The sequence below is a fragment of the Eumetopias jubatus genome, unplaced genomic scaffold (genome assembly GCF_037043125.1).
Source record: "Eumetopias jubatus isolate StellerSeaLion01/CBP00866 unplaced genomic scaffold, mEumJub1_p1.0 scaffold_16, whole genome shotgun sequence".
NCBI lineage: Eukaryota > Metazoa > Chordata > Mammalia > Carnivora > Otariidae > Eumetopias > Eumetopias jubatus.
In genome coordinates, this window is record NW_028274822.1 from 86,728,194 (window position 1) to 86,754,062 (window position 25,869).

Here is a 25,869-nt window from a genome sequence, read left to right on the forward strand (position 1 = left end):
GCGCTGTCACTTCAGCACCAGGAAGTAGGTGGTCCAGCCGGCCAGCAGGAGCGCCCCGATGAGCACCGTGTAGCTGAGGAGCACGAAGGCCAGCAGCTCTCGCAGCAGCTGCAGCACGTGGATGGTGGACGAGGCCGGCATCGCCGTGCGCGGGAGGCCCGAGGACCTGCGGGGCAGGGGCACTCGGGAGTCCCTGAGCGCGCAAGGAGGACGGTCCCCCGGAAGCCCACCCACCAAGCCTGCGCTGCTGAGCTAGGAGTGCTGTAGGCAATGTGGACACAGGAAGAAGCTAGGCTAGGTCCTGGCCCTCAAAAGAGTAAACACGCTGTCCTAAGGCTAAGGAAGCCCAAAGTACTGATTTTCTCCCTAACAACCAGCTGGACGCCCTCTTTGCATTTGCACCATAGAAGTCTTTTAAACCAAAAGTTCCCCTCATTCTTTGGCTCCTAATCTGGATCTGGGTTCTGAGGAGAGAGAAGCCTGTCTCTTCCCAGCCTCAGCTGCTGCATTAGTCTTCCTCCCTGGCCCTCTCTCCTCCCATCCACCTCCTGCATTTTTAATGCTGTGAGTGCTGCTAATGGCCTGGTGGAGTAAGGCTTTCTTTTCCCATCACTCAAGCTGCAGCCCCAGCTGTCGGTGCTGCCTGGGAAGGGAACAGGAGAGACCCATTCAGGTGGGAGAAGACAGCAGGCCCTCCCTGAAGCCCCTCTGCAATTCCCTGGACTCCAAAGCTTGACAACCTGCGGAGTTTGGAAAATGTTTGCTTTATGGTCCAGCACGCTTGCCCTTGTGGGGAGCCAGTATTGCAGGAGTGCCAAGAGGTGGGTATCAATTTGATTCTGGGCTTCCCTCTCCCCACTGTGCTCCTGTGCACCTGCTCCAGTCCTGCTATCTTCCCCCACAGACGGAATCTCAAGGCAACAATCACAAACTTCCCTCAGGGCCAGCCACTAGCTTCCTTCTCTCCCCATTTCACTCACTCAGCAAAGTTTCCGCGCCTCCTCTGCTGCAGCAGCTCCACGGTTCCCCTCCCGGTCTGGTGTCTGAGGTAGGCGTGTGCGTACTCCAGCGATCTCGGCAGAGCTGTGGGGCAGCAGCTGCACTCACCAACTAGGTGTGGTCTAGAGACCGATCACAGTCTCCACGTGGTCCCTGAGCAATCAGGGAGCTGCGCACAACCCATCCCAGGCCAGGCGGGGCACTGGCAACCCTGCCTGTTTCACCACCATAGCCCACAGGCTCTAAGGATGCCTGCAAAGCTCTTGACTCGGAGGGGCTAAGCAAGTGGTACGCTAGGGGATTTTTCATGCCCCTTCTTGTCTTGCTTTTCTCAACACTGCGGGTGGGATACAGTCCAAATCCTTTTCTAACAAGCTCACATTGAGGAGCCCCATCCTACTCTGAGTCTCAGACTAGAAGAACCATTATACAAATGACTTTCACTTATGACTGTCCAACTACAGCACGGGCTGTTATCTTAAAAAACATGTACGTGTGAGCATGCATGTATGTATGTGAGAAACAGGAGCTTAGAAAACCAAGAGCTCCTGAGTGCTTGATTCTAACTGAGAGTTTAGCAGTTTAGAGACACACTGTACGGTCACCTTCCCAATGAGCCCACTTCCAATTTCAACTTCCAAGCGTGATGCAAAAAGGGCCAGTTAGGATTTCAGCAAATAAAGAACAGACCCTTCCCCACATGTAACAATGAAGAAAAAGCACAAACTTTATGCTGTTACTGATTATTTTGCTTTTTGTTGTAGTTTGTGGTTAAAGACTGGGTTTTTTTTGTTTTGTTTTGACCTTTAAAATAGCAGGGAGTGTGGACATCAACCCTTTTTTATCAACATCATCATCCAGAAGCAAATGGCTCCTTAATTTAATCAGGGTCTGTTATTATCAAATCATTGCCCCGGCCGCAGCCCTGCTGAAAACAGGAGCAGAACATTATCAAGCTGCTCAGGAAGCCAGTGAGTAGTAATTGCTCCCCCAGAGAATTGGTCATCTGAAGGGCTTCTATGTCCTGCCTAGTCACAGGAAAGAAAGTATGGCTAAGATTTATACCCTCACCCCACCCCAGAGCAACAGATGAAGAAGAGAGGCTATTAAAGTAGGCTCAGTTCGGTTGGCTTTCACTCCCACGTCCTTCAAATGGATGTCTCGGGGCACTTAGGTATTCCAGCCTCTGCAGGCTCTAGTCACCACGCAGTAACTGAACCTAAGAAACATTATGTGGCTTAAAATTCACAGGTGTTCCTTTAGAAATAAGAGCAACTGAGAAAGTTTACATTGTTTGCCTTTGACAAAAAGGCACCCTCTATGTTCTGTAGCAGGTCATTAAGCCTATGACTGTAAAACACATCTGGCTTTAGAGTACAATTCCATCTCTCCATGATTCACTCTACATGATGCTGCATTTCTACGCCTTGCCATCCTTACAACAGTCCCTCTTCCTGGCTGCTTTAGACACTCAGTTCATTTGGTAGTTTTTTTTAAAAAGTATTTCTTCTTGAATTTCTGCTGAACACAAACACTTCCTCCTGGTGACAGGCCAGTCTTTAACATACAACTGAGAACAAGAGATGGACCAGCATGTCACAGTTAACTGTAATCCATTTCTAGTGAGGGCAGAGCGAGACTGCCCAATCCCTTCCCAGTGCTCTTTAAGAATTAAATGTGCTACTTTTAATATTCCTCCTTTTAACCATTATAGACACACCTCATCTTACTGCACTTTGCAGACAGTGCGGTTTTTAAAGATTAAAGGTTTGTGGCAACCCTGTGTTGAACAAGTCTGTCAGCGCTGTTTTCCCAACAGCGTTTGCTTACTTTGTCACATTTTGGTAATTCTCGTATCTCAAACTTTTCCATTATTATTATATTCATTACGGTGGTCTGTGATCAGTGATTACAATTCACTGAAAGCTCAGGTGATGGTTAGCATTTTTTAGCCATATTCTTTAAGGAATATACAATTTTTTAAACACAATGCTATTGCACACTTAAGAGACTACAGGATAGTGTAAACATAATTTTTATATGCACTGGGAAATCAAAACATGCATTTGACTCGCTTTATTGCAACATTCACTTTATCAGGGTGGTCTGGAACCAAAGCCACAATATCTCTCGATATGCCTGTATTCTCTTGCTCTACAGTTAAACTACAATTCAAATACTTCTCTGTTGGCTAAATTCAGAAGTGTACAGTAAGACACAGAACAGTGCCTATGCAGACTTCTTTATCTACATAGACTTTTTTATGGAGTTGCTGGTGTAGCAGAACTGCCTACCTAACTAGACAAAAGTCCAGACATGATGTAAACAATCCGCCCTCTCTAGGAATAAATGTACCATTCACATACCCTTTCTCAGTAAGGGCATACTCCTTTGAGACAAAGGCTGCTTCAAGTATTAAGTGAACTTACACAAAGGCGTATAATATACAATTATCCACCACTTTCTATTTGCATACAAATGAAGCAATTGATGTTGTTAAGTCTTCTGCTAAATGCATTTTAGGAGCTGACCTAACTATGCTCTGAGCAAGCGAGAATAAACTCAGAAGTGAATGTAGACACATGAGACACAACTGAGTATCTGTTCGTAGGACAAAAACCCCAGCCAAGGAGACCTGACCAGACTTGAATTGAATCCCATGAGCCAAAAACATTGAGGGACAAGGTGGATTTCATTCTCTAAGGCGGCTGAGGCTGACAACAGCTGGGGCTGGAAGGTATAAACTAATCTCCCTGGGATAACAAGTATTTGAAATAAGATTTTCTAAAATAAGCATAGTTTTAAAGACCGTTTTCCAAATACTGAATGTCAAGGCCAAACTGAATGCATGAGAAGCAGATCTCTTAAATATGACCTCTTCTACTCCTCACTCTTAAACTTTTTTTGATTGTAGAATTTCTCTTTCACTCATAGCATGCAATGTGCTACCAGAAATTCACTCAACGAAACAAAATGAGAATAAAACATGTGGTTACTGATAAACAACAGAGGCCACACCTCCCCTGAGGAGGGATGCTGACCTTGATCCCCCAACAAAGGGGAGACTTGGGCAAGGGCCACGAAGCCATCCATTTGGTTCCCTTCTTGGATTTAACTTCCAGATGTTAGGATGAAGCAGGAGGGAGGTAGGGAACACACACAGGTTTCCAGACTCTCGACCAATACCCTGCACCTCTGCCCCACAGGCTAATCGTCTCCTGCAGGAGCAGCTGCGACTGCTGGACTCCGAGACCATCGACGAGCTGTCCCAGAGAAGGCTGAGGTCACCGGACCAGGAACTGCAACGGAGCAATATGTTTCCAAGCAAAACAAATGCAAGAGGCTGAGTGTGGAGAAGTACATGCGACAGTTACCATGGAGGTGGTGTCGCCAAATGCTGAAGAAGCAAGAGTCATTGCTGCACATGGTGGGACCCGCTGGTGCTGGGGCCCATGATGGGTGGGGAAGAAAACCCAATGCCTCAGTGGAGGCATCTGCCACGGAAACATCGTGGAGTGAACAGCACGTGTGCTCAGAAAGTGTCTTTGAATAGTGTCTAAGAAAATTCTCAGGAAGCTGCTCCCCAATCCTCACGTTCCTCAATGTAAAAAGCCCTTGATAGGGCGCCTGGGTGGCTCAGTTGGTTAGGCGACTGCCTTCGGCTCGGGTCAGGATCCTGGAGTCCCGGGATCGAGTCCCGCATCGGGCTCCCTGCTCGGCGGGGAGTCTGCATCTCCCTCTGACCCAACCTGCTCTCGTGCTCTCTCTCTCTCTCTTTCATTCTCTCAAATAAATAAAATTAAAATAAAAAGCCCTTGATAAGTATGAGACCCACAGAAATTTAGCTGGTCAGATGAACTTCGATTTGGAGAAAGAAGTCCCTCCACCCCTCTTGCTTTATAGAAGCAGAGGAATTGAAAGCAGAAGGAATCAACACTTGCCTTAGTGATCACCTAAGACAGAGGCTGAGGACACCAAATATAATGTGCCATACTCTGCAGGAAAAAGAAATCTCAACTCAGTGACAGGACCAGCTCTTGCCCCAACACCAGCCACTGCCCCAGGCATGATGTGCCTTCAAGAAAGCACTGTTTATTAGGGGTGAGACTTTCCACTTTTCATATTTACCCACCCGTTTCTGCCTTCCTATTTTAACAACTGACCTCACTTGTGCAGCTGTATAAGATTACCCCCAGCGTCCTTAATACGTTCCCAAGAGGTCTCTAAGAAGACCCCGAGCTTAGAACATTAACAACTGGTGTTTCTGTTAGCCACATGGATTCTCTTCTGTTCTTTTTTCTTCAAGAAATTATAAACACAAAAGAGAAGCAGAAAGGAGAAAACAGTGTAATTGAAGAGGCTGACCCCCGAAGTAAATTCTGTATCCTTCTGTTACTCTTCAGTGGGGTTTCACTTCCTTTTGGCAGCTTCTCCAAAGGAGCAGTTTATTCTGCAGTTCATTCAAGTCGACTTTGATCAGCCTAGAAAGGTTTTTCCATTAGAGACTCTATCCAGGTGGCCCCATTCATTAGCTTAGTGGTGGCAATGACATATTCTGTACCTCCGTCTTCCAGCTGGGAGAGAAATCGCAGGGCCGCGATTTCAGCAAAGGTTACGCCCCCAAGGAAAAATATCAGAGTGACTCGGTTTTCTCCTGGTTGACCTAAAAGGGAAACATTTCAGAATTAAGAATTATTTATTAGGGGTGCTTCTCTTCCCATGTCTTAAAAAACTACATCATGGGGGCGCATGGGTGGTTCAGTTGGTTGGGCATCCAACTCTTGGTTTCAGCTCAGGTTGTGATCTCATGGATCGTGGGTTTGAGCCCAGGCATTGGGCTCTGTGCTCAGCAAGGAGTCTGCTTGTAGATGCTTTCCCTCTGCCCCTCCCACCACTCACTCTTGCACATGTGCTCTCTTCCTCTCTCTCTAAAAATAAATAAATCTTTAAAAAAAACCCACATCACTGGGGCGCCTGGGTAGCTCAGTCAGTTAAGTGTCTGCCTTCAGTTCAGGTCATGATCTCAGGGTCCTGGGATCGAGCCCTGAGTTGGGTTCTGAGCCCAGTCGGGAGTCTGCTTGAGATTCTCCCTCTCCCTCTGCCCCTCCCCCTGCTCACTCTCCCTCTCTCTCTAAAATAAATAAATAAATCTTAAAAACAAACATGGCATCATTATAAGAAAAAAAAAAGTTAACTGTGTCTTGGTACAAATAGTTCCTTTGAAACTCAGCAACATGATTTTGATCTCAACTCAGACGTTGAAAGCTGCTACTCCTGAGGAAATGATGGGTTCTAGCGCTTACACTATACATTGGCGACTAACAAAAGAGGTCTACCGGACTCTGAGTGCTGCGTACCTTACAAATGTACTTTACAAAGCAACAGCACAGTCCACGAAAACCACAGCAGCAGTGTGTAACTGCTATAGATCCTGGCCACCGACTTACGTTTCTTTTGCAGTCCCGTGGGCAACGGCTGCCGTTCTTCAAAGTGGGGCCCTGGGAGTATGCGGAGAACTTCCTCGATACTGCGCCAGCCAGGCCGTGAGAGCAGCTGTGCCAGCCGCACGCTGAGAGGGGCATAACCACTGTACACATACGATATGTCCGTGGGATTCTGTTAAATAATTAAAGGGGAAAAAGTCTGTAGATATAGAGACGTAGAGCCACTGAACAGCGGCCTTTTGCGTAACCCAAAATTATGTGATTTGGCTTTGAAGGTAGAAACACAAACTCCAGCAACGTTCTGCTCCAATCCACCCCAGCTTGGCCTGATTCTTAGCTGCCTGAGGTTCGCTTTCAACTCAGATCTTGCAAAAGCCACTCAAAGCATCTCTAGGTACTGACCATGAAATGCTGTTATTTGCTTTGGCAAGAAACTTCTTGGAGGGAAACCCAGCATTCTCTAGCTGAGCAACAACGTGCGTATCCCTTGAACTCAGTCATTCGACTTCCAGGCATTTCTCCTACAGAGGGGCTTGTCCACCAGGATAGATCAAAGCCCAGATGTATTAGCTGCAACTCCGTCTGTTCTAGCAAAAGACTGGAAACAACCTGAATTTCTATCAAGAGAAATCTGTTAATCATAAATTAAGGTTTATCTGCAAAACCACTATGTAGCAATTAAAAAAAAAAAACTTACAAAAAAGAATGAGGTAGATCACAGAGGGATCTTTAAGACATAGTGTTAAGTGGTGGTTGGGGTGGGTGAGGAGAGGCAGGTCAGAACAGGGAAGAGAACTAGTATACTGTCTACCCTGTACAACATAGAAATTAAGAGTATCTATATTCCACCCCTGGGGGGAAGATCATCTGATTCTGCCACTGGTGGACGAGACATTTTAATTATTAGCTTTTGTTGCAGGAGGCAGCCTGATAAAGTTCCTATGAAAGTCTAAAAAAGAAAATAAGAAAAAGAAATTTAGAAAAACTGGACTCAACAATAAATGTAAGGCAAAGTACACTCTACTTTGGAAGCCAATGGTATAAAATATGCATCATTTATATTAAAAGGTCTCCAGATACACAGAATCTTCCTGGAAGGATAGATTAAAAACACTGGTTACAGTGGTTCCTTCTGAGGGAAAACCAGGGTGAGATGTGGAGGGAACCTGACTTTTCACTGTTTGCCTTATTTTTGTATGGCCGACATTTCTACCACACGTGCTGGACATTTTCCAGATCCTTCACCACCACCCCCGCCCCCCTCCCCGTGCTCTGTGTCCAGGAGGCGAACCTGTAGGCTCTATGCCAATGTGCTCCCATGCCCTCTTTGGGTTTGGCCAATGGGAGGCACCAGATGGAACCTGGAGAGTGGGCAGCATGTGAGGTCAGGGGTTTACAGCCCCAGCTTCCTCTCTGTGACACTGCTGGAGGCTGGCTGTGTCTCTCCACCAGAGGCCTCTCATCCCTTGTCTTGTCACATGGCCTCTCCACACAGCTCTTCTCTTCAAGTTCTGGAACAGGTTTCTGCAACAGTTCCCTCTCCTTGCCCTCGGGCCCAGGTTGGTAAGGAATCCCCACTGCAGGCCTTTTGCCGGCTCCCACCCTGCCCACATCTTAAGAAACTCCCCTCAAATTCCCCAGCGTCGGAGCGCCCTTTGTTCCCTGCTGGGATTCTGACAGATAGGATATGTGAATGCATTACTTTCTAAAAAACATTAGAAAACTGTTCTAGAAAGGGCAAGGTGGATGTATAAATCAAGTAGCCTAGGTGGCCACGATAAACCATTAACCAGTAAGTAAACTGAGTTGAAGTGGAGGGGTGTGTCTCACCTGTTCGTTCACATCATCCATCCAGAGGCGTAGCGTTTTCCGGATTGTTGGGTAATTGTTTCTGCCCCCCGTCTGTGGTTTCAGCAGGCCAGCCTTCTCTAGGTTGTACAAGGTCAATATGTGCTCATAGCCATATGTCTGCAAGACAAGCCGTTCGGATTGATGTCAGAACAGGAAAAGTGTTTCTGCCACTTTCTAAAAAGAGCACTTCCAACAAATGGACTTAGTGTGTACTGTGGGGCACGTTACCCAAATCCACGGAATGACTGTCTATGGACACAGGGGCAGCATGGAGAATGAGATGGGCCTGCCCATTACAATTAACCCAGCTCGCTTCTTCAAAGACCGATTTACAGTTTTATTATTTTTTTAAGGATTTTATTTATTTATTTGTCAGAGAGAGAGAGTACAAGCAGGGGGAGAGGCAGAGGCAGAGGGAGAAGCAGGCTCCCCGCTGAGCAAGGAGCCCGATGCAGGGCTTGATTCCAGGACCCTGGGATCATGACCTGAGCTGAAGGCAGCCGCTTAACCAACTGAGCCAGCCAGCACCCCTACAGTTTTTACTTTAAAGTCAGAATTTATGGACCCAACTTAAGTGAGCATCAAATAAATTAATATATATTTTATATGGGATATAATTTGATACTTAAAAAAAAGAATGAGGCAGATCTATACATTCTGATAAGAAAGATCTAGATATATTCTTTTTTTTTTTAATAATTTATTTGAAAAAGAGAGAGGGTGTGTGTGTGTACACGCGAGCAGGGGAAGTGGCAGAGGGAGACGGAGCATTTCCAGCAGACTCCCCGCTGAGTATGGAGCCCCACATGGGGCTCCATCTCACGAACCTGAGATCACACCCTGAGCTGAAACCAAGAGCTGGATGCTCAACTGGCTACACCACCCAGGTGCCCCTGGATATATTCTAAAGGACAAAAAATATTGTAATAGAATATACAGTAGGATTTTATTTCTATTTTTAAAAAGATACAGTAGGGGCTCCTGGGTGGCTCAGTTGGTTGGGCAACTCCCTTAGGCTCGGGTCATGATCCTGGGGTCCTGGGATCGGGCCCCGCATTGGGCTCCCTGCTCCTCAGGGAGCCTTCTTCTCCCTCTCCCTCTGCCTGCCACTCCCCCTACTTGTGCTCTCTCTCAAATAAATTTTTAAAAATCTTTAATAAATAAAAATAAAAAGATACAGTAAATAATAATAGTAATAGCCAACACTTACATAACACTTTCTGGGGGGGGGGCAGTGTTCTGTTGTAAGCCTGTCATATGTGCATTAACTCAGTCTCTTTATTATAACCCAATGTGCTAGGTGGTATTACTATCTCCATTTTACAGAGAAGTTTAAGTAACTTGCCCAAGGTCACACAGCTACTTAGTAACAGAGCTGGGACATGGATCCAGCCAGTCTTACCCCAGAGTCTGTGAATGTGAATATTCTTTGTCTGTAAATGCAAACAAGGGAGTGTGGAAGCACACAGACCAAACTGTTGCCATTGGTCCTATTTGGGGAGGGCGATGGGGGTGTGAGTGAGGTGCAGGAAGGATCACATGTTGCTCCAGATGCTTTGCCTTATTTGAATCTTATATGATGAGAATGCATGTGTTTCCTATGTAATTTTTTAAAAGATAATACCAAAAAAAAATTTGAGCATTTAGTTTTAATAACAATGTACTTAACTATGGCTGGTGGTAGCAAGTAAATACTACCTGAGACATTTTCAAACAGAGGGGAGAATATTTTAAATAATGGTGGCCTTTTCCTAATCATGAAGTAAAACAAGCTTAATTTAAGTACATCTGTTAAGGGATTATCATCAGAAAATTTGCAAAAAAGGTCCCCTCCTCCATCAAATGCAATCTGGTTAAGAGCAAAGGCACCAGACCCCAGTTCCCTGGGTTTTGGCACTGGCTCTGCCACTCACTAGCCAGGTGACCATGGGCAAGTTACAAAATGACCCTGTGCCTCAGTTTTTTCATTCATAAAATAGGGATGATAAGAGTATCTAATTCACAGGGCTGTAGTGAGGATTAAACAAAGAATACATTAAAGCTCTTTCACTAGAACCTGGTACATAGTAAATGCTCAATAAACATTAACCGTTATTATTATGCAAACACAGTAAACGGTGATCAATACCAAGGACAACCCCCTCTAGGTGTTAAAAAAATTTAAGACAGTGGAAACGATATACCAAAATAGGAGCTTTAAGCTGTACTTTGTTAAAAAGATGTTTCCTCCTTTGGTAAATTAGTAATTTGAAATCTACTGACCTGGAGAATTTCTCTTTTGTAATAATCCAGAACTTTTTGTTTGAGTCCACTATTGCACACGGACTGGAGGCAAACCAATCTTAACACCTTGATCAGCGGGTGCTTTTGGGCAATACAGTCTTCAATGTAACTATTGACCTGGAAACAAAATATATAGGTATGTATCCCAGCATCCAGTTTGGGGGCCTAACGAACTTGGTATTTACGATTATTTTTCAAAGTGGAGGACACACTCAGGCAATGCAACCGCCTGTCTGAACACAGCAGACAGCCTTCTGAGAGGTTCCTGAATGTCTGGGGTGTCTGTGACCGTGTCTGTCTCAATAACAGAAGTGATTTATTGGCCGCAAAGTAATAGGAACTTTCTTGGGAAATAGGAGATTTTCTAGAAAATAGGAATTTCCAGAAATTGCATAATTTTAAATGTATTAATACAGGTGGATATTTACAGGAATTATATGAGCAGTTCCCTCAGAAAGCAGTATCTTCATTTATCTACGACAGGCCTTAAAGATGGTTGGTTGCAGGGGCTGGAAAGCGCCTTGCACAGAGCAATGGTAACTACACATGACTTGGAGAAATCTGGACTTCCACATTTTGCACTTGCTCTCAAAAATGCCTCGGCAAGGCATGGGAATCAACACGGTTGCTTTTCTAGCTATAATCTGACGTTTGACAAATCACCAATGATTTGTTAGTTTTACTGTTCACATACCTTATCAGTGTCTATTCCAGACATAAACTCCTGCTCCACTGTTAGTTTATCAAAGAAGTCTTCAGAAGCTAAAATGTAATTAGCAAATTTGCAACTTAGAAATTAAATAAATGTTGATTTGAGCAGTGTGCTTTTCTACACAGAAGATAATTAAGAAACAAGACGCGCAAAAACACAAGCAAGCAAAAGGCTCAAACTGTCATCTGAAAACAATCTTCTAAAACATGGAAAACCCTACAACCCTGTGTTCCTAAATTACATCGACATGCAGCACTGTACCCCTTTGTTGTCCTTAGGACTCAACACAGATCCCAAGAATTTAGCCTTGGTACCAGGGAAAGCTAATCTCCCTAGCACTTCACGATCATCATCAAATTCAACCCCATTTTAACTGCGTCCTATTAACAGGAAAACAAAGGACTGATTTTCCAACACCAAGTTTTACTTCAGATTCAAAGTAGACTTCATAATACATGGCACCCAAGTTTTATGAATAAACTCGTCTTTGATTTAACACACATCTTCTGAGCTCTTTCAAAATACTCAACGTGATCTCTCTACCAATTCTGAAGGAATTTTTCAAGGGAAAAACAAAAACAAAAGCAGAAACATCACATTGCTCTGATGAACCCTTAACAAGAGGGGAAAAAACTAGATAAAAAAAGAGCCTCATTATGGTGGCAAACTTACAGAAGAGTTTTTTTCTCTTATCACTATTCCAAATATCTTGTCTTAGGATTATATTAATAACGGGGAAAAAGTGAGTTAACCACAAATGAAACACATTTAACTATGAACATGCATGCACTTAATTAACACTGAGAATGACAAACAATGTTCAAATAGAGCTGCCTTTCCCGAGGAGATATCATGGTGCCCGTGACCCCGGCGTCAGAGTGTGCATGCAAGTCAGCCCTGATGAAAATCATCACTCCAAAGGATACTCACTGGTAACGTCTTTGATTAACTCAGCAATCGAGGTGTGGTTTGCAAGTGAGCCTCTTGCTGCCTGCATGTGGGGCAGCTGGGAAACAAACTGCTTGATCTCCCCAACCGTTTTAGCGTTGTGCCTTTCCTGAAATGGGGGAAATGGCAGACCCATCAAGCAGGGGAGATATTTTATTTTATTTATTAATTTATTTTTAGAATTATTCTGCTTCTTTTTCAAGATATTATTTATTTACTTTAGGGAGAGAGCGAGAGCGAGCACGAGCAGGGCAGAGGGGCAGAGGGAGAGGGAGAAGCAGGCTCCCCATTGAGCCAGGAGCCCGACGCGGGGTTCGATCCTGGAACTCCGGGACCACAATCTGAGCCGAAGGCAGACGCTCAACTGACTGAGTCACCCAGGTGCCCTGAAGGTATTTTATTTTTAAGTGCTCTGCTCTGTGTGTTGCTCACAGGATGTATAATTTATATCAAAGTGGAAAAAAAAATGGAATACAAATAAATCAGGCCAAACCCAGCTCCGCCATTACGAGAAAAACAGAGAAGATGAGTTCATGGTGCCTGATTACTGTGTTAGTTCTTCAGAGAGCAAACACGTGAGGTTTTCTCCTCCTATGCCCGGGTTCCTATCGTGATTAGTATTTGGGGGCATCTGAGTATTTGTGGGGGCACTATTAGGTTACCCAGAAATACTTCTGAATAAAAAACAAAAACATTATGTTAAGAGGGGAATGTAAACAGCAAAAAGTGTCCTCTGTAATAAAAAAAAAACAAAAAACGCATTCTTACTGCTCAATCTCAATCTTGAATATTGTCCACAAAGCAAACCTCGCTTAGTGATGGGATTTTTTTTTTTTTTCAAAACTGAATCATGTAAACCAATGTAACTTCAGAAATGTGAAAATCAATGAATGAATATAATCCCTCAGAAAGATGAAATCTAGAAATACATACTCGGTGCAACATTAGTTTTCAAAAATTCTCCCAGTTTACGTTTCCAAAGTCTAAATATTCAGAGTTTATCAGCTTACTGAATTTCCCTGTTTCCAAAATGAGTTCACCCAAGAGTAAACAAGCATCCGGGCAAGAGGAGGCAAGAGGTGATAATGAAGCGCCTCTCGCATTGTCACCTACCGCATCGGCGGGGCTCCGCCACCATTGGCAGGCTGGCTAAACTTAGAGATTTCACCCCAAACCACAAGTTCTATTCTAGAGGATCTTTTATTTATAGTACAGCCAGCTTCCTCTTGAGTGAGGTAGGAAAAAATGAAAAAGGAAAAGGCAAAACAAATATTTCTAACGAAAGCCTTTAAACCGCAAACACTGCTCCCGCCACTCTGCAAAAAAAGGAGGCAACTTACACCTTCTGTCATGGGACCTGGGAACAAGTTCCAAAAGAAACCCTGCACGTTAGGAGAGAAATGTGCACTTGCACCGAAGCCCAGAGGCTCTTCCTCTCCTGGGGGAGGGGGGGCAGTCTAGCCTGTGACCCAGAGCTGCAGCAAGACACAGCCAAAGCGCCTCACCTCAAACGCCGCGGAGATCACCTTTGCTTTCTTGCTAAGCACGGAGCCCACCGCGTTGAAGTTTTTGTCTCGGATCTCAGCATAGAGCTCCTCTGCAGAATTCAGCTGAAGCTTCTTTGCTTCCGTGGGGAGATCCTTCCCAGCATCGCCCTGCTTCTTCGGTACAAATTTCTCCGGAGGTAATTTCACATAACCTGAATGACAGTGGAAGGGAGAAAGCACCTGTGTGCCTTTACTGGAAGAACGGATCAAAGTGCCAGGCACAAAACAGGATTTTCCAACTCAGGAGAAAAGTAAGCCAGCTTTAGGAAACAACGGCATATAATACTAAGGTTTTGATTTTTCCATGATCAAAGTACACTTTGATCATAAAGAAATACATCAGGACTATTTTAAGCATTTCCAAAACCAAACCAACATGTTTGTGAACTTTGACCTAATGACCTGTCACACCTAAACGCTAGGAGGCCTCCCCCGTCTTCCATCCTGTGTCCCCAACCTCGAGTGTCGGCCCTTCCCTGGATACGCCCCACTGCAATGTCCACAGCAGCATCCCCGTGTCTCTGATGCAGCCTGCCCCTCGCCGTGGCCCTCTACACCTACCCCTCCCCAAACCCAGTGCAAATGCCACCTCTCCAACAAGCTTTCCCAACAACCACCAGCCACGAGGGTCTGCATTCTCCAAACTGCAGTGCCACCTGCATCTAACCCAGGGCCACTGCTCACGGGGACAAGCAGAGTCCTGCACACTAAGCATCCGGCCAGCCTTCGTGGGACCGACAACAGCAGTTTTTGCTTGGACTTTGTTTAATCTGGTGTCTGAAAACCAGAAGTTAGCATTGTATTTTCTCAAATATCCTCTAATTTAAGAAAGCATCTCCAAAAAAAAAAAAATGACCTTTTGGAGATTTCTATCCAATGACCTTTCAGGAAACACAGATGTCACTTTACTTACTGTTCTGAATGCCATAAATTTCATCAATGAGTCCTTCATACGTAAGCTGAGTGGCAAGAGGCGTTAATAAGTCAACGTTTCGATCGAGCAACAAGAGATTATCAAAAACAGGAAATATTGAATTTTGGCTTCCTGTAAATTCTCTCTTCATCCTGATCATCATATTGGCCACTTGCTGGAAAAAAAACATTGGATCAGGTGGGACTTTTCTGGGAAGTAGCAGAGTTTAAAATGTAGCTAAAAACAGAAAGACAATCAAAAAATTTAAAAAGGAGAGAAACTGTGGAAGACTGAGATTGATCAGAAATAAGCAGTTAGAGAAAAGTGTCTGTGTTGGCCACCCACTCCCACACACGCATGTGCGCTGATGGCAGCCACTACTCAGTGAGGCACGAGAACTCGGATGCAGTCTGTTCTCGGTATTGGAGGGACTCCTGCAAAGTCACCATGAGCACGGACTCGGCGAGTACTGAGCCACCGCTGTCGGGCAAATATGGGCTTAGGTTTCTGCGAGCCTCTGGTCAGATTTTTATCAAATAATCAATGTGTAACCTTGTTTTACGTGTGTTTCTATTTAAAGACACTTTATTTCCTATAGCTTGTTGATTCACCAACAATGAACTCACTGCCAACAGCACCATCAGTCACACCTGAGGGAAGCTGAGGCAACACGGTATTCTCTCGGTAAGGCCCATCACAACCTTCCTGAGCTCAGGAACACGGGCATTGCTTCAGGACCACCCTTGGGGCCACGTGAAAGAGTAAAATCACCAAGAGAAAGCGCCAAAATGCAAAAAACATGGTGTTAGGTAGTGCATGGCCCTACACAGTGGCAGGAAGGACACCTGTTTACCGCTTGAGAGCCAAAACAAGAAGGCAGAGCATCACTGTACTGGACATCAGCTGGGAAGGTGCACAGCGGGCAGCTCAAATTTTTTGCCGCTCTTGACATGTCCACAAACACTGCAAGTATCGATTTGGGGTTACAAGTGCATTTCAGCAATTAGGTGAATTCACACATAAATAGGATTAACTGTACTTGTTTGTAGATAGCTTCTTATTGCTCCCCTTTTGGGTACCAGGGCACCCCTTCCTTCACCCCAGAAACATGCACCATTTCTTACCCTGGCACACTCCCCTTTCCCAAAGATCTGGGGGATTGTCCCGTACAGAGCCTGCAGGGTCATCAGCCCCTTGGCTGCGTGGTAGAGGCTCGTCTGGTCACTCTCCAGGTAGCACTCCTGCGGGGAGAAAGGGTGGTTACTGTTAGGCCCCAGTCACTGGGTGCTTGCTGGGGGCCTGCCTCTGTCTGGCCCCGGGACTTTCCCCTTATTTCCCACTTTGCCTGGAAAGCTGGGGACACAAGACCGTTTCGTCAAGCTGCTACTTGGCAGTCAAGAACACAAGGCCAACAGCTGTGCTACTGGGATGCAGCTGTGGAAGCACCTGGCAGAGCCTTCTGGAAGAAAACTGTTCACCAACCACACCAATTCTTATTTATCGAATCTCAAGTAAACTGATTAACAAAGACGGACAATGAGAATGGGTTCTCTCGCTCCCTGTGGGGAGTGCAGACTTTGGGAGGGCATTCGGGGAAGGCCACATGCTAATACCCACAAAGGCACACATTCTTTGTGCCAGAGGACCAGACAACAGAATACTTAGCAGTTTTCACAACATGAGATGTTCATATGTGCTGATAACAAAGGTCCTAACGTCTTGAGGAGTGAAAAGGGGTAGCTGAACGAAATTTAGAGTCTGATCTCATTTTCAGAAAATACACTTTACTTTATAAAATATATAAGGTATATTTCGTCAAGGCCAACAAAATACACACAAAGCCAGTTGGGAAGCGAGAGGGGAAATGCTCAGTTCTGACACTGACTCAGGTCGCCTTGATCTGAGCCCCTCTGTGCCACTTACCAGCTGCTCCCTAGGCCAGTTAGATAACCTCTGTGTGCCTCAATTTACTCATCTGTAGAAGGGAGTACATTCCACATGGTGTAAGGAATAAATGAAGAAAATGCATGTAAAACATTAAATCCCAGCACTTGAAACATATAGTAAGTGCTTAATAAATGTTAGTTTTTATTGTTTGGATATTTTTCACAATCATCGTCTGCTCATAAGTCAAATGGTACATGAGGTGCCTGGGTGGCTCAGTCAGTTAAGCGTCCAACTCTGGATTTTGGCTCAAGTCATGATCTCAGGGTTGTGAGATCGAGCCCCACATCGGGCTTTGTGATGGGTGTGGAGCCTACTTAAGAATCTTTCTCTCCCTCTCCCTCTGCCTCCCCACAAAAAGAAATAATAAGTCAAAATGGTATATCGCACCAGGCACCTGCTCTCCACCCACCCACCCAACGTGTCTAGTCTCCAAAGCCAGGAGGGAAAGGATACCAAAGGGATTAGGGAAGAGAGTGGAGCACTCCAGCACTCTGCCCATGGGAGGAAGGAGGGCTGTCCCCCCGAAGACACTGTGAGGAGTATCTGGTCACCACTGGAAGCCCTGCCGGATGATGGCTCTTCCAAGTCTGGGGTATTTTAATATTTCACTGAAAAGGAAAGGTGAAAAAAAAAATGTCTGAAGACACACTTTCTGGCAAAATTACTTAAAACTCCTGATTGGAGCAGAAGTCAGATAAAAATTCAAGAAAAAAAAATAGTAGGGAACATCTCTCAAAATAGCATTCATATTATTATTATTAAAGATTTTATTTATTTGAGAGAGAGAGAGAGAGCATGAATGAGTGGGGGGTGGGGCAGAGGAAGAGGGAGAATCAGACCCCCCGCTGAGCAGGAAACCTGACATGGGGCTCAATCCCAGGACCCCAAGATCACCACCTGAGCCGAAGGCAGACACTTAACCAACTGAGCCACCCAGGTGCTCCTTTAAGATTCTATTTTTAAGTAATCTCTATACCCGACACGGGACTCAAACCCAAAACCCCGAGATCAAGAGTTGCATGCTCTACAGACTGAGCCAGCAAGGTACCCCAGCATTCATATTATTTTTAATTTAAAAAGTTGTGTTACTACAGACATTTTTTTTTTAAGATTACTTATTTTTATTTTAGAGAGAGAGAAAGTGAGCAAGTGTGGGAGGAGGGGCAGAGGGAGAAGGGAGAGAGAGAATCTCCAGCAGACTCCCCACTGAGCATGGAGCCTGACATGGGACTCAATCTCATGACCCTTAGATCATGACCTGAGCTGAAATCAAGAGTTGGATGCTCAACCGAAGGAGCCATCCAGGCACCCCAGACATTCCTTTTACAGGGCTATCTTTTAAAAAAGATTTAAAAGTTAAAAACAGATGTAAATCTTGAATTTTTTGCTCTAATATAAGTGTCGGGGGGGTGATAATTTGTGTTAATATCCCAACTCTATTGTGCACTTGTGGAATTTTAAGCCAGGAGGACATTTTGGGAGGGACAAATGCTAATACTGTTAACATTTAAATACTTTTTGACCTCCAAACCCCACATGCCTACACAATAGAACAGCCAACAGTTTCTATAAAGGAAACGAGTTAATATACACTGATTTTTATGTGTACATATGAAGGCTGTGATACATTAATCACTGTTACTGAACGTTCAACAGGGTGAACTCTGATTCCCACATTTTATACAGAACAATGATGGAGAAGATCCTAATCACATCCCCAAAGCATAGAAAGATCTACACGTGCCTTCTGATGCCAAAAATCACTAAATTATGCTCATTGTTTAAAATCACATAAATATGTAAAATTACATCAACTCCATCAGAAATTGGGGCTGAATTTCGCACTAGGTGGAATTCTCAGCTTTACCATCCAGGCAAAATATCTAATTTCTAAACAGAATCTGAAGTAAACATACAAAACCAAGAGCTTGAGATTCCCAGCAGAAAATAATTCTGTCCTTTTTTTTGCAAATCATCAGAAAAACAAACAGGAAATCTCTCCTCTGGACAGGGTCTGTCATGCCGGGACAAGTTTTCCTCAGCTGCTACCAATTCACATTAATTACAGAGATGTGAATTAATGACATGTGGGTATACCATTACAGCTACACGATAAAACAGATATAGCAAAATGGTAATTCCAGAATCTAGGTGATGGGTATATGGGTGTTCCCTGTCAAACTCTCAACTTTTGTGTATGTCTGAAATTTTTCATTTAAAATGTTGGGGCGGGGGGAGTCTATACCATCTTTGGATGAGATTCAGCGTATAAGCAAACCACTAGGGAACATGGCGGAAAAAGAACCTTCGTTATTCAAATTAGTCAGTGGTGCCACTGAAATCTACTGCCTCAAGTTAACTCTTTTAAGGCGGTGATCACTGTTAACAACATCCTGGGGAAGAAAACTTTCAAATAATTTTTTTGTACAACACCAGAGGTTCTCAAAAGTTCTAGTCTCCATCACAAACCCATGAATCAAGGAAGGAAATATGGACAAATGTGAGTGCACTGAAAAACACGCATGGCAAAAACTACCATAAGCAAAGTCCAAAGACAAATGTCAAAGGAGAGTAAAGAACAGTCTACAGTTACAGGGCCCACATGCACAGTGACCTACATACAGGGTTATTCACCACCTCCAACAGCACAAGGTGAGAAACGCTGACATATCCTACAGAAGGGGACTGGTTTAATAAATTATGGTAACTCCAAACAATGCAACGGTATGCAGCTTCAAACAAAAATACAGAAGCATTTTCACATATGGTAGAAAATGATCTTGAGATAATATTATCAAGAGAATAAAGCAAGGGGCGCCTGGGTGGCTCAGTCGTTCAGCGTCTGCCTTCGGCTCAGGTCATGATCCCAGGGTCCTGGGATCGAGCCCCGCATCGGGCTCCCTGCTCGGCGGGAAGCCTGCTTCTCCCTCTTCCACTCCCCCTGCTTGTGTTCCCTCTCTTGCAGTGTCTCTCTCTATCAAATAAATAAAATCTTTAAAAAAAGGGAATAAAGCAAGATACCAAACTTATATGGTATATGCCACCATTTGTATAAAGTGGGGAGGGTATTTTATATATATTATGAGCTGTAGCTACACAAAGCATCTCTGGGGAAAAAAAAAAAGAATTAGTAATAGTGATTGCTTCTGACAGGGAATTGGCAGTTTGAGCACTGGGAGGCTTACTTTTCATTCTGTATCCTTTCTTACTCAAAGAAATCATTGTGCAAGGATAACGTTCTCAAAAACTTTCAAGGGCACCTGGGTTGCTCAGTCATTAAGCGTCTGCCTTCGGCTCGGGTCATGATCCCAGGGTCCTGGGATGGAGCCCCGCATTGGGCTCCCTGCTCCGCGGGAAGCCTGCTTCTCCCTCTCCCACTCCCCCTGCTTGTGTTCCCTCTCTCGCTGTCTGTCTGTCAAAAAATAAATAAATAAATAAATCTTAAAAAAAAAAAACCCACTTTCAAATCATTTTATTAAAGATAAAGTAATATTCTTATGAGAGAAAGTGTTCTTTGAAATAAAGGTGGTAAATAAAGCAAATACATAAATTTACATTTGCAAGAAAACTCTTAGTTCTGAAGAACAAAGGCGTGCACGTTTGCTATAAACATATGTGGAAAATAAGCAGCGGAGAAAACCAGGGCTGGAGCAACTGGCTACCCAACTGGAAAAAATTAAATGAGCCTCTACCTCACACCACACACTCCACACAAATACACAATTCAAGCTAAATCAAAGACCTGACCTTTTTTTTTTTTCGTAAAAAGCAAAACTTCCAAGACTTTCGAAGGAAAATATAAGATTTCCTATGTCTTCAGGGTGGAGAAGGATTTAGTAATACTCAAAAAGCACAAATTAAAAGAATAAAAGTGATATATTTAACTACTTTAACTTGGAAGACTCCTACCTCTCAGTGTCAAAGCTTACTACAAAACCACAGTAATTGAGAGAGTAGGGTGCTGGCATAAGGACAGGCATATTGATTAATGGAATAGAATTGGGACATCAGAAATAAACACTTACATTTATGGACAATGGATTTTCAACAAGGGCACCAAGACAATTCAATGAGGAAAGTACTGCCTTCCAGCAAATGGTGCTGGAACGAATGGACGGCCACATGCAAATGAATGAAGCTGGATCCCCACCTCACATCAGATAAAAGTGAACTTAAAATAGCTCAAAGACCTAAATGTAAGACTGAAACCATAAAACTGTTTGAAGAAAACATAAGGGTTCCATTAGTCTGGGTTAGGCAATGATTTCTTAGATGGGACACCAAAAGCAAAAGCAACAAGAGGGAAAAACAGTTAAACTGAACTTTAAAATGAAAAATTCTAGGTTGAAAAAAAAATTTGTGTTTCACTTTTACCAAGTGAAAAAAAACTCACAGAATGGGATAAAATATTTGCAAATCATGTATCCAATAAAGAACTTGCATCCCGAACATTCCAGAATTCTTACAACTCTTCTAACGAAAAGATAAACTACCCCACTTTAACAAGTGCACCACGGATAAGAATGGATATTTCTTTAAAGGAAGACATACAAATGGCCAAGAAGCACATCATTGGTCACTATGGAAATGCAAATCAAAACCACAATGAGATAATGCTTCACACTCTCCAGGATGGCAAACTTCAAGAAGACAGATAACAATGTGTTGCTGAGGATGTAAGATTGGAACCCTTATCTATCTCTGGTGGGAGCAGAAAACGGTGCGGTCACTGTGTAAAAGTCTGTCAGCTCCTCCAAATGTTAAACACAGAGTTTTACCGTATGACCCAGCAATTCTACTTCCAGGTATATGTAAGAGAAATGAAAACACATGTACATACAAAACCTTGTAAGAATGTTCACAGCATCACGATCACCAACAGGTGAAAAATCATCATCTGTCCACTAAAGATGAATGATAAACAAAATGTGGGCTATTATTACAACGGAATACTGTTTGACAATAAAAAAGAATGAAGGACTGATAATCTGCTACAACATGGATGAGCCTCGAGAACATGATGCTAAGAAAAAGGCCAGACACAAAAGACCATGTATTACATGATTTCGTTGATAAGAAATCTCCAGAATAGGCAACTCCATACAGATGGCAATGGGCTAGTGACTGCCAGGAGCTGCGGAGGGAGAGAGGGGGTGACTGCTAATGGGCAGAGGGTTTCTTTCTGAAAGGAGAAAAATGTTCCACAATGAGACAGTGGCAATGGTCGCACAATTCTGAATACATGAAAACTAGTGAACTGCACACTGTAAAAGGGTAAATTTTGTAGCATGTGAATTATGTCTCAATAAAGCTATTACTACAAAAATAAAGCACTTTATGATGGAAAATGTCTACAGGATAAAAGATATCATAATGAAAAGACAAATCACAGATTGGGAGAATGTACTTGCCACTTCTATAACCTCCAGTGATTCGTGTCCAGAATATACAAAGAATTCCTTAAAAAGAAAGAATGGGCAACAAAAAAGAACAAGCTGAAGATGTGCTGAAGAGAAAAATCTTAAATGTCAATAAACATATGGAAAGAGGCTCAGCTTCACAGCAATCACAGAAATGCAAATGAAAACAGGATCACTGACACTGTCATGCTCACAAATACGACAAAAATCAAAGTCTGACATTAAAAAGGAGAATGTCAAACTTACTTTGAATGCACCCTCCGATTCCATGGATAAGAGATCCCCATCAAATGGAATGAGGTCAAGGCTGTACTCCTCCCTATGAATAAAGGATCCCAGAACACCCAGATCCTTCAACCGCTGTTCACACAGTAAACTACGTCGCGGCACAAACAAAATGTGGAAATCTCTTGTTGGACCACGTCTGTCTTCACTGCAAATGAAGTAACATTTGTTAGCTTACAAGCGCCTATGAGTCGTAGCCTATTTCACTTATTTTATTCCCAGCGCCTGGCCCGCGGCCTGGCACACAGAAGACTAAATAAATGCTGGTCAGATAAACATACACATATTGACTTCCAGGTTCAAACTGTTATATAGTTGCTCCTTTGCTCTCTTTTTCCGTGACAGGAAAGAGGCATTGATTCACAGCCAGTGTTTCGTGATGCATTTTCTAGCTTTCTCTTAAACCATTTATGGGGCTTTAAAGCTCTCAGGTTTATTGAAACAGGATATCTGTGTCTTACTGAAAACAAATGACTCTTTAACCCCACCAATGCAGCGACACAGTCTTACAGGAAAATGAAAGATCACTCTTGACTCCCAGGTCTAGTCTCCTTGACAGTGGACTTCCCAAAATAGCCCATATGCTTTTAAGATCTTAAGGGCCACATCAATCAACTGTACCACAGAGTGCAGATGGGGCTGAGAACTTCCTCTACAGATTGGATGCTATATTAAATTTTAATCAGCTCATACTTATTTTGCTTATGAAATTCAAGCACACTATATTGAGTGTATTGAAAAATAACCATTAGGGGTTTTGGTTTTGTAATCAGAGTCCTTTCTATTGATATAGGTCTCAATTTTAGCTGTCCTGAAAATGGGGTTATATGTTGCCCCCCTTCTCCAACTGTTTGAACAACTTCATGAGTTTCCCATCTGCCCTCTTATGTTCTTTCATGCCTGCCCTGTTTTCTAAAAGACCACCTTTCCATGCACTGGCAAGATGAAGAATTGCAATAAGAGGCTCAGGACATTAAAACCATGAGAAGGACCAACCTCTTTTGGACCAAACATAAGCTCTGAGAGATACCTGAGCACATTTTCGGCAATTATATCCATCAGTTCTAGCCTGGGTCTGACAAAGAAGATAATATTCTTGACATCAGCTGCAGGCAAACGACTTCCTTTAAGTGTGAACATTTTTTCCACTTCATGTTCCTACGAAAACACATACACAAAAGGTTAACAAAAACCCTGAACTTTACCTATCCTATCCTGATTCAGACATCATTAACACTCCCAGCCAAATGACATTATTACTTGATTAGCAAAATTTAGTTTCCCCAAAGCCAGATGTATAAAGGAAAAATTTTCAGGATTAAGTCACTGCTACTGCACCTGAATTCAAATGACTCTCACACGAGGAATTGTCAGTGACACTAGGTAATGGTCACATAATACAAAGCTAGTAATTTCCCTAGAATTAGGATCAGCATAAAATCACTGGCCAATGGACCACTGTATAAAGAATGTTAGACATGCATTAGTATCACTGTCTATAAAGACCAAAGAGCTTTGCCAATTACTCGGGAGAAAATGTAAAATCCTATTATTGCTGAAGTTTAGAATTATTAATGCCTGAACAAAACCCAAATAGCTCACTTACCTTCAGTAGTGAATATTGTGCAATCAGGCCAAACGGTCCTGTGAGATACTCGTCCCAAACTATTGCCTGTAGGAGAAGAGGAGAAATACTCTCGTTATGGTTAATGTCAGGAATTTCAACAACACCCACAGAAAACAGCAGTCATACGTAGTAGGAATATTTGCTTCAAACTCTGAATTAACAAAAATTTTAATTAGCTCTAACCACATTCATATCTTATAGGTCTAAAGAAAAACCAGCATCTGGACAAGTGATGATACTGCTGATTTTTTGTTTTGTTCAAAGATTTATTTATTTGGGGGAGAGAGAGAGAGAGTGTGAGTGAGTGCACGGGGCGAGGGAGGAGGAGAGAGAGAAAGTCAAGCAGACGCCGTGCTGAGTGCGGAGCCCAACTTGGAGCCCAACACGAAGCCCGATCCCATGACCCTGAGATCATGACCTGAGCAGAAATCAAGTCTGACGCTTAACTGGCTGAGCCACCCAGGTGCCCCCTTCTTTTTTAACTGAAATTTTTACTGAGATAAGTGTAGATTAACATTTATTTGTAAGAAATAATACAGAGAGCCCTTCTATGCTCGGCCCAGTTTCCCCCAATGGTAACATTTTGCAAAACCAGAGTACAATATTACATCCAGGATACTGACATTGATCCAATCCACGATCTTATTCAGATTTCAGTGTCATTTCTTGAGCCTGAACTGGGCACCTAGGACTTAGCCTGCTTTTTTTTTTCTCTCAATGGCTGCTAGTACCCACTCTATCTCCTGGGGTTCTATTCTTCCTACGACTGATTCTTGAGATTCCCCGGTTTTCCTTTTCTTTTCGGAGTTGTACTGCCAATTACTTAAGGGGGCCTGATAAATCCTAAGGGGAGAGGAGAAAGGTGACACCGCTTAGAAGAAATCCTATCAAGTCTCTGATCTACCATTTCTCACTCAGTTGTGAGCTGAGTGGTGGTAAACGTCTAACAGGAGAAACAATCCTCAGAATGGCCACGTTAAAATCTCAAATAACTCTAAACTTCTTTCATAATCCGTGTGAGCAGCAGGCTGTAAGCTGTTGGAGCTTCAGAGACTTTCGACGGTTCGATATGCAACGACACGCATGATCGCTGTAATGCATGGGCACTGGACCATCTACGTCCTTGGGCCGGACCCGCCCCACGCGTCCGGATCTCAGGGGGCACCACACCTGCCCCTCTGGACCTGAAGGGCACCTGACATAGGTGGTTCACGAGGGACTGAGATACCACAGTGGCTTACTCTGCTGCAACGAAACAATTGCTATGCCACGCCGACTCTGTGGACTGTGTGCCTCAGGACCCACCGTCAGGTTCCTCTCCCCGCCTCACTGGTCCCACCTGTTCCCCTCCTCGTAAGTCCCAGGGACCCCGTACACCTGGAGCTCAGACGGTCAGGCACCGGATGAGGCCAGCCCGGACGGGCGGCTGGAGAGCACTGTCGCCGCCTCCCGTCCCTCACCTTGCTTCCCGCGCACTTGTCCAGGAATTCGCGCAGCTCGCGACGCACCGCCTCGCGCAGCACGTTCAGGTTCACTCGTCCGTAAGACAGGTGCGCCGCCATCTTGCCCCACCGCCCCCTCTCCTGGCTAAGCCCACGGGCGCGGTCACGTGGCAGCACCGTCACGTGACCGAGGCGGCTGACTGCACGCAAACCCGGAAATTGGAATGGGCCGACGTCTGCTGTCTTTCCTGGCCCTAGCGCCCGCCGTTTCCTTCTTCCCCGTCGGTTCCGACACTCCCCCAAGACCCCCGGCCCTATCCGGACCTTGCCTCGGTCCAGGAGTCGTTGGGCGCGGAGAATTGAGTTGAGAGACGGGGACTGGACCCTACTCTTTCTTCTTAGCATACCCACTCTAATGGAAATCTTGTGTAGCAATCAGAAAGCCCTTCGC

General features: G+C 44.1%; 2 protein-coding genes across 2 annotated transcripts; both read right to left on the reverse strand.

Moving 5' to 3' along the window:
- Nucleotides 1-6: 6 nt before the first annotated feature.
- On the reverse strand, nt 7-141 carry LOC148162336 (uncharacterized). The gene has a single exon (XM_088019580.1). The coding sequence runs from the start codon at nt 139-141 to the stop codon at nt 7-9; it is 135 nt and encodes a 44-aa protein (XP_087875706.1).
- Nucleotides 142-3,018: 2,877 nt separating this feature from the next.
- On the reverse strand, nt 3,019-25,580 carry VPS33A (VPS33A core subunit of CORVET and HOPS complexes). The gene is made up of 13 exons (XM_028092470.2): nt 25,437-25,580; nt 23,956-24,021; nt 23,380-23,507; nt 22,311-22,497; nt 15,822-15,938; nt 14,698-14,872; nt 13,743-13,936; nt 12,220-12,346; nt 11,272-11,339; nt 10,557-10,694; nt 8,274-8,411; nt 6,447-6,615; nt 3,019-5,662 (listed from the first exon to the last, which is right to left on the reverse strand). Exons 1-13 carry the CDS (start codon nt 25,536-25,538, stop codon nt 5,481-5,483), a joined length of 1,791 nt encoding a protein of 596 aa, XP_027948271.1. The 5' UTR covers nt 25,539-25,580; the 3' UTR covers nt 3,019-5,480.
- Nucleotides 25,581-25,869: the final 289 nt, after the last annotated feature.